Here is a 9,067-nt window from a genome sequence, read left to right as displayed (position 1 = left end):
ACAAAGATAGTAGAGTTCTTGTATACACACCTTACAACGACCACGGTATATTTGTCACCTCCAAGAAACCAAACTCGATATATTACTAATCAACTGAAGTCCAGGCTATATTCAGATTTCACTTTTTCAATAATGTCCTTTATCTGTTCCAAAATCCCCTCCAGAATACAACATCACATTTAGTTACCTTCTCTCCTTAGTCTCCTCTGGTCTGTGCACGTTACTCAGTCTTTTCTTGTTTTTCATGATCTTGACAATTTTAAGGAGTGTTGGCCAGGTATTTTGTAGAACATCCCTCAATTTGGGCATGTCTGGTGTTCTTCTCATAATTAGATTGGGTTATGGGCTTTGAGGAAGAACACCAGAGGGGAAGCGCCCTTTTCATCATACGGCAGGACAGATAGATGCGGTCTACAAGATTGGTCACTGATACTAAACCAACCCTGATCATCTCTACAAGACTGGTCACTGATACTAAACTAACCCCGATCATCTCTACAAGACTGGTCACTGATACTAAACTAACCCCAATCATCTAGCCATGGTAGCCCTTGCCAGGTTTCTCCACTGAAAAGTTACTATTTTTCCTTTCCATACTCTGGTGCTATTCACACCAATTCTTCTTTTTTGACTTAGGCTGGTATGATGACACCCTCTTTACTCCAGACACAGACTAACAACTCGTGCAAACCTACTTGCCTCCCCCACGGCTCCCAGGACAGGGAATAAGGCCAGGAGCCCCTCCACTCCCCAGGATGTGCAAAAGGTCTGGGCTGGGCCCTTCTGTGCACCCTGCCAAGACCCAGCTGCTAGAAGGTCCACAAAGGGTCAAGCCAGTGCACTGGGTGCCAAGTAGCTCTTCCTTCATGACTTCTGGTTCCCAGCCACCACTGCCAAGCCCATACGCTATTCTTGAAGTCAGCCCACACCTAAAGGTGGAAGGGAATAAATGTCATTTTCTGAAGGGGGCAGTATCCACATAAATGACTTGAAGTTCTTCTGTAAGTAAAATTTGACTCTTCTCCCATATTTATTTATTTATTTTTATCAGCATGAATTTGTAGACATTTATGTTTTGGATTATAATCCACATTCATTGCTAATTATAGATTTCGCCAGTGGGAGCTCTTTCAAGCTGTTCCCCGTGTGCTTTCGAAATACTGACTTCCTTTTGTTTTTTGAGTACTTCCTTTGCATATTTATTTTTTAAAACACATTTCAGAAACAAAAAAAACCCCTAAATCATCCTTATAATCCCATCGCTCCAACACAACTAGTCATAGTATTTTTGGGTTTTGTTGTTCATGTTGAAACAGCTTTTAAAGAACATAGATTATTACTTCACATGACTTCATAAACATAACCGCCGTTTTGACAATGATGTAGTGGTTATCAGATACACGTCAGAATACCTTGAGAGAAGCTCTTGTCAGTGAGACTATGTGCCCTTGCACTTGTCTCAGGCTCCCTGAGCCTCAAGCCTTTCATCAGTAAAACAGGAGCAATGATAGTGTTTCTCACCGGTTTCTGTGAGAATTTAACAAGGTATCATAGACTAGATGAAGAGCAAGGACTTTGGAAATAGACCACTTGTGTGTAAATCCAGGCCCTGCACAACCCTTCCAATCAGTGCTCTGAGGTATCAATGTACTCACCTGCTATATGCCTTAACTTTGCACTGTCTTGTTTCATTCCATCTGCTTCAGTCGCTCCCTCTAGCAACCTCACTTAGGGACTAAGATTGTGTAAATTCAGTGCTTTTCAGATTCAAGAGTTTGGAACCCTTTGTTCCAAAACAATCTCTTTTGGAAACCTGACATAAACCAAATGGATAAAAGAGTTCATTTCATCAGCATTCCTTTATTTATACATCCATACCTACAATTTTATAATACCTAATAAAATGATATTCAGAGCTAAATGTTTTGGACACACATCAGGAATCTGGGGTTAGAGATGGTGCTGCAAAGTTAACCTCAGCATTTAGCTCTGCCTCTTGTTTTGATTGCACAGAATCAATAAAATTCTGGTTCACAAAGAAAGTATCTTAACACATTGCATACTGCATAAAAATCTCTAAGACATACGCCAGGGACCGCACATTTTTGAGCAAACTGCACGTTATTTAAATCATCATAACTACAGATCATAATGCACTTTAGGTGTTGTTGTTCAATAATTATAACATTTTTACTTACAAAAACAATCAAACAACTAATTAAACAATTAAAGTTCCTAGTACTTTTTTAACGTATGGTACTGCGTAAAACATTTTCCTCTATGAAGAGGGACCAAACAAAATTTACATAAGTATCTAGATTCGCTCCTTTTTCCATGGGCAGCACAAACTCTGCAGGCTCTCGTAGGAAATTTTTTCTTTCCACTCGCTGGAATACACGTAGGTTCATGCTGCTTCATATCACCTGACAACCTTTTGGGTGGATCTTTATGAGGTGCTCTCCTTGCACCCCCAGGGGAAGGGCTGGACAGATTTGTCTCTGGTTCCGGAGAGCCTTCATTATTGTCATCCGTTATCCAGTCTCTCGCCACCGATAGCAGAAACTGTTTATACTTCATTTTTGCTTGTGGATTGAGTACATTGTACACTCTAAATGAATTGAAAAGTCCACAGTTTATAAGGTACAGCACTATTTTTTTTGTCCATTTCATTGTTTTCCTTAGAATGGAACAACACGAAAGGAATTGATCTGCACGGTCAACGCCTTTCATGTGGGCATTGTATTCCTTGATGCAGGTAGGTTTTACAATATTCTCTCCTGTTTTTCTATTTTTTTTCCCTGTTGTCGAGACAGAAGCGTCATGGATCGTTGATATCATTCGGACAACTCGCTTGTCTTTCCATGCTAGGAGAAGAATATCGCCTTTTCTGGAAAATATTAAGTCACCTTTCTTCATTCTTGATGTTTTCATTTTCAAATTTGGCGGTAAACCTCTACTCTCCCTAATAGTCCCACAGACTCTAGTTTTGTTCTGTAGCAGCAACTCAGCAGTAGATGTAGCATTGTAATAATTATCCTGGTAAATATGGTGCCATATGCCAAGATAGGGTCCAAGGACTGAAAGAACAGTTTCTTGCAATTTCTTTCCTTCAGCAGTGTATATCTCCATATTGCAGATATAGCCGGTGTCACTCTCGCACACCATCCGAAAAAGTAAACCGTATTTTGTTATTTTCGCTGGGTTGTATGGGCGAAACTTTAAACGTCCTCTCCATGGAATCATTCCCTCGTCCAAAGACAACTGTTGCTTTGGTTTGTATATTGTTCGAAATTTATGCAGGAAATAATCCAGCACAGGTTGGATCTTGAAAAGTCTCCCCGAGCGACTGTCCATTTTGGCGTTATCATTGAAGTGCCAGAATGTCCATATTTGCTCAAATCTGTGGCGACTCATTGTCTGTGGAAATATAGGGGTACATATCAAAGGATCTGTTGACCAATAGTCTTTCAAGCTATCTTTTCTTATTTGACCCATCAGAATAATTAGGCCAAGGAATTTCTTGATGTCCTTCTGTGTAACTGGAGACCACTTTAGTGTTCTAGATGGTGTTCTGCGTTTCATTGAGGTTTGATCGTGATAGTTGGACAGCTCTTTGCACAACATCTCAAACAATTCATCACCAAAAAAGAGATTGGTCACAGAGGGTACAGAGTCACACTGAGACGGAAATGTAGTGACCCCAGCATGACCTTCAAACATTTGTAAGCGTGGTGGTATGTCAATTTCAGACCAACAATTATCAGTAGCTTCATCAGTGTCGGAATCACTTGAAAGCACCGCCACCTTGCGCTTCCTTACAGGTCTAATAATTTCACTGTCAGCAGAATCAGTAGAATCGTCTCCGGAATCATCAAAACAGTCATCCACATCTTCGATCTCACTAGGAATATCTGATAAATTATCGTTAAATACTTCCGGAAGTGTATCAGTTTCGTTGGTTTCCTTCCTTTTTCTGAGAGAGGGCATTTCTAAAAGCACCACGAACTTGAAGATGAAGACTATTCGAATGACCAAAATACAATGTAACTGCAATGCTTTATCGGTTCGTGCAATTACATAGTTTTTCGTAGATTGACCTGCACGGTTTCCACCAATGAGATCGCTTCATTCGATGTGGACAAGACAGTGTGTTGACATCTGAAGTCCATAACAGATGGCGCGCGAAACACGAGAAAACTCATGAGCAGTACGCAATGTGTTAACCACTGCTCACACTCTTCGTGATAAATGGAGGGCAATACATACCCAAAAACTATGATACATTACCACATTTGACATGCTGCACTTGAACCTGTTACCACACACGCTGACATCTCCACACAGTCAGATCAGCAGGGGCACCTGACCCTTGCATTCCTCTCAGAGCACTACGCATATGCAGGGCGGACCATTTGTACAATTTTGTATGATAAAAAAATCCACAGGAGTGAATTTAAATATATAAATGCCAGTGCAGAACTACAGCCTTCCTAGTCAATGACATACTTAGGCGATATTAAATAGGCACAGAAATGACAATAGGTTTATACTGAGAACTGTATGAAAATGAGTTACCTGCTGAGCTTCACAAGGTAGGGCCTGGTTAACGTCTATCAGTTGCTCTACCTCTGTGCTCTGCTTATTGTTGCGGTCCCTTTCTGGGTCCTAACATTCCGGTGAAGTGTCCCTCTAATCCTGCCTGGAGAAGGGCCTCCTCCTCAGCTGCCTCTTCATCCCTTACCGGTGCCAGTAACTGTCATCAGCCAGGGGCTGGCCCGCCCTCTGACTGCTCCAGAATGATTTGGTCGAGGGGGGCCCGATTCCCGACTCCTTTCTCAGGTGCTCCTCTCTCTACCAGCCTTCGTATGTACACAATTTTTCTTTGTCCTTCTGGTAAGTGGTCTGATATTTGACCTGCAACTCCCTAGGATTATCAATACCCCCCAAAAGCTGCTCAAGAGCCTGCAGACATTCAGGGAATGTAACGAAAGGATTGTTTATCTTGAGGACACAGATGACATCATATGCTGGACTTCTAAGGCTCTCTGGCAATCACCTTCTACTCTGCATCTGACACCTGCCACGTCTTCCTCACTTGAGTAATATGAAACAGCCAGGATTTAAATTCTTCTTCAGGTTTTGGAGGATCACTGCCCGAGAATACCCGCAGCTTTTTGTATTTCAAGTACTGCAGGGCAGGCTGAAGAGCCTCTCATCTAATGCCTGTGCCAGCACATGGGCCCTTATTTCTGGGATCATGTCCTGGTCTAGGTCCAAAGGGTCGTTTCCGTACCCAAAAGCTCAGGTCAACTCAACCAGTGTCATGCCCTTTCCTTCTAAAAATTCAGTTAATCTGCTTAAAAATTCATTACCTGGGTCAGGGGGCTTAAAGATCACTGTCCAGACACCCCCTTTTCCAGGTATCTCCTTACAGACCAGAGCAAAACTAGTCTCCTTGTAAGTCTTATTAAGGGTTCCAGTCCCTCCGGAACCTCCTGGCGATCGTTCCGTCCTCGCCTAAGGGAGCTAAACCAGCCCGCAGAGCCTCCTCGATTTCTGCCACATTACAGGTCTGGGGGATGCTGGCAATCAACAGCGCTTTTCAAGGGTCCACATCCAACCCCCCACACCAGTCTTCTACGAGCCTCAGCGTCATGGGGCCCAAAACAATATATTTAAATTATAATTTGTTGGGAGCATTCACCGCAGTTCACAGTATTCCTTCCAAGTACCCCGGATAAGTCCCGTTAATGTCCCGAGTTCCAGGTCATGTGACGGCAAAGCAGTCAGGTCAGTTGAAGGTGTCAAAGGACCGATGGCTCGGGGAGCACTAAGCGGCGGGCGACACCAGGACGTCCCCACGGCGGCAAGCAGCCATCTTAACCCCCGCCCCTCGGCCTCCGGTGCCCCGCCGTTATCTAGTTGCCCAAACCTGTATCCACCGCCAGCGGCTGAGGCGCCAGGACCAGCAGCCGACACTTCCCAGGAGGCCAGGCCTGAGAAGCAGGAGGGTGGCCACTCTACTCGGATAGGAGCAGGAGAGGGCTACCGGGGACTGTGCAGAGGCGCGACGGACGACTGGTGGACCACCTCATTCTCTCCGCGGCGTGAGAGATGGGGTGTTCAGAGTCGTGAGCGAGGCACCGGGGGCAAGGCCGAGAAGCCCGCAAGCGGTCAGGCCCAGGCGGCCGCCCGCCTGAACGGACGCTCCATCCTGAGAGGCGCCACAGCCTCGACCCGCGTCTCACCTGGAGCTGTTGGGGGCTTGCTCGAGGAGGCGGTGCGGCGGGGGCTGACACGCCCTGACTTCACGAGGGGCGGACCTTTTTGGGCGGGGCGAGCGTGCTTCCGGGCCGAGCCGGAAGCCCCGACTGTGGCAGCATCCGGGACGGCGAGCGGGCGGGCCAACCCGGACAGGAAGGTGAGATCCGGGGCCTGCCCAGCTCTGCAGGCTCGGCCGGTGGCCGCTGCCCGGCACTGGGATCCCGGTGCTGCAAGGCGGAGAGGCCCGGGCCTGGCGCCGCCCGCGCAGGCCCGGTCGCGGCCCGCGGGTGCTGCAGCGTGACAGGGGGCGGGGTCGGCTAGGGATTCTCCTGGCTGGGCCGGGTGACAGAGGCTGGGGGCTCCGGGAGCAGCGACGGTGGCCGATCAGCCGCGTGACCCGCCGCAGTCACGCCGTGCTTAATCACAATTAGCTTGTGCTCCAGGCTGGTCGCGTTCACCGTTCTCCCAGGCGTTGATCCCGGGGATTTCTTTTATGGTGGCTTCCTCTGACATGCCAAAGCTACCCGGTTATTCAGAATTGAGTGACTCTTTAACGCTTGCCGTGGGAACAGGAAGATTCTCGGGACCATTGTAAGTGTTTAAGAGTTACTGTCTTGACTTGGGGGCACCGACTTTGCTTTGACTTGTAGAACCAAGTGTTCATGTCTGGAGCAATACTGTTAAGTCAGAAAGTTAATGTTCCGTAGGAGACCAGTTTAATTCCAGTCTCTTAATGGAAGGCGTACTGGACCTGTTTAAGCCAGATTATAGTGATTTATTCTGTGGGAGTCACATAAAAGCAGAGTCAATATATACTAAAACTTTTTATACTTCCTCATAACTATTACATAAAACAACAGCCTGTACGTTTACATGTCTTAATAAATGTAATTTTATCTTCAACTGTAAATGCGGCAGTAGGGTATTTTAGAACTCATTAGAAATAAAGGAAGTACATTTGGAATAGTTGCCATTGCAGCATTACTGAACCCTAACTGTATTTTCTAATTTTTTAACTTGGAAGGCACAGAGCATGGAGAATGATGAATTTCCGTCAGCGGATGGGATGGATTGGAGTGGGATTGTATCTGTTAGCAAGTGCAGCAGCATTTTACTACGTTTTTGAAATCAATGAGACTTACAACAGGCTGGCCTTGGAACACATTCAGCAGCACCCAGATGAGCCCCTTGAAGGAACTACATGGACACACTCCTTGAAAGCTCGGTTGCTCTCCCTGCCATTTTGGTTTTGGACAGTTATTTTTCTGATACCTTACTTACAGATGTTTTTGTTCCTATATTCTTGTACAAGAGCTGACCCCAAAACGGTGGGCTACTGTATTATCCCTATATGCCTGGCAGTTATTTGCAATCGCCACCAGGCATTTGTCAAGGCTTCTAATCAGATCAGCAGACTACAACTGATTGACACATGAAATCAGTCTCCATTTTTTCCTTTTGATTACAAAACTGCCAGTACTATATGGAACCTGGTCACAAGACTGCAGTGTTTTCACAGATCTCAGGAAGTTGTGGTGGGGCAGAGGCTTTTTAAAAAATGTGACTAGGGGGCTATCTTTATTTGAATAATAATGAATTTTTAGGTAAAGCCTGAGATACAATACTACAAAATCATGTTGATGACTTCAGATTTTGGAAGTAAAATCGTGTCTGTTATTTTTATTTTACTGTGAAACGTAATGATGGTTCAGAAATTTTTTCTTTTGGGGGAAAAATGAATATGAACATTTCCATTGTGTTTAACACATAAGAAGGTCCAAACATGGTCATAAAATTTAAATTTTATACAATTACTTGGCTTGCTTTAAATTCTTCAAACTAAAACACGAGTTCATCCTTTTATGAGTAAGCCAACTATTTATGCTTATGAGAAATTGGTATAAAATTATTGAGGTGATTGCTCTCTTGACACGCAGAATTTTTTCCTCCTTTTGGTAATGCTACTGGTGTTATTAATTAACTACCATTATTAATGATACTGATTAAAAAAAAAACTTGGGAAGAGACTAAATGTTCGAATGTTGAGAAATCGTTAACTTATACATAGAATGTGGAAACAAGGTGTTCAATGAGAATATTTGGTCCAGTGCCTGTCAGATGTGTGACAGCTCTAAAAGATGCTGTCAAGTCATCATCCCAATATTCTTTTATAGCCTAAGGGCTGGTCTTCAGACGATAGGCTAGTTGCATGAAGATGTGATCCTTGTACTTCCTCCTGTGCATTTGTACTTACTACCTCATGTCTGATACCAATACAAATAACTAAAAAATGGAAATATTAGATTTTAGAAGTTTTTTTTTTCTGGGTGAGGTCAAGATATATTTTTATATGGTTATGTCATTAATACCAGGGAAATGTTTCATACTGATAGATTTTATTTTTATTTTTTAAAAATATATTTATTTTTAGAGAGGGGAAAGGAGGGAAAAAGAGGGAGAGAAACAACGTGTGGTTGTCTCTCACATACCCCTTACTGGGGACCTGGCTCACAACCCAGGCATGTGCCCTCACTGGCAATTGAACCAGTGAATCTTTGGTTCACAGGCCGGCACTCAGTCCACTGAGCCACACCAGCCAGGGCTCACACTGATAGATTTTAATAATCAACATTTTTTGGTGCTTACTCTGTTGGACCCTGTTCTAAGTACTTTACATGAATTAAGTCACTTAATGCAACAACCCTATGAGCTAACAATTATCTAGGTTTTACAGGTAAGAACACTGAGTTGGAAAAGTTATTTGCCAAAGGCCACAAAGCTGGTAGGTGGCACAGCCAGACGT

At 44.2% G+C, this 9,067-nt stretch overlaps 1 protein-coding gene across 1 annotated transcript; it reads left to right on the top strand.

Annotated features, from left to right (window-relative positions):
- Window positions 1–6,582: 6,582 nt before the first annotated feature.
- Window positions 6,583–8,525, top strand: LYSET (lysosomal enzyme trafficking factor). The gene is made up of 2 exons (XM_054567107.1): window positions 6,583–6,855; window positions 7,289–8,525. The coding sequence occupies exons 1-2, from the start codon at window positions 6,758–6,760 to the stop codon at window positions 7,698–7,700; spliced, it is 510 nt and encodes a 169-aa protein (XP_054423082.1). The 5' UTR covers window positions 6,583–6,757; the 3' UTR covers window positions 7,701–8,525.
- The last annotated feature ends 542 nt before the right edge of the window (window positions 8,526–9,067 follow it).

This window comes from Pteronotus mesoamericanus, unplaced genomic scaffold (assembly GCF_021234165.1).
Source record: "Pteronotus mesoamericanus isolate MK-2021 breed Mesoamerican mustached bat unplaced genomic scaffold, CSHL_Meso_final contig_182, whole genome shotgun sequence".
In the NCBI taxonomy this organism is placed as follows: Eukaryota; Metazoa; Chordata; class Mammalia; order Chiroptera; family Mormoopidae; genus Pteronotus; species Pteronotus mesoamericanus.
The sequence above is the reverse complement of the archived record's forward strand: the minus strand, read 5'-3'. Positions and strand labels throughout refer to the sequence as shown.

Excerpts from the sequence above, each read along its gene's own strand:
- LYSET (XM_054567107.1), top strand. The coding sequence starts at position 6,758 with ATGGTGGCTTCCTCTGACATGCCAAAGCTACCCGGTTATTCAGAATTG. Across the intron at positions 6,856-7,288 it reads GGAAGATTCTCGGGACCATT|GCACAGAGCATGGAGAATGA; the intron begins GTAAGTGTTTAA and ends TTAACTTGGAAG.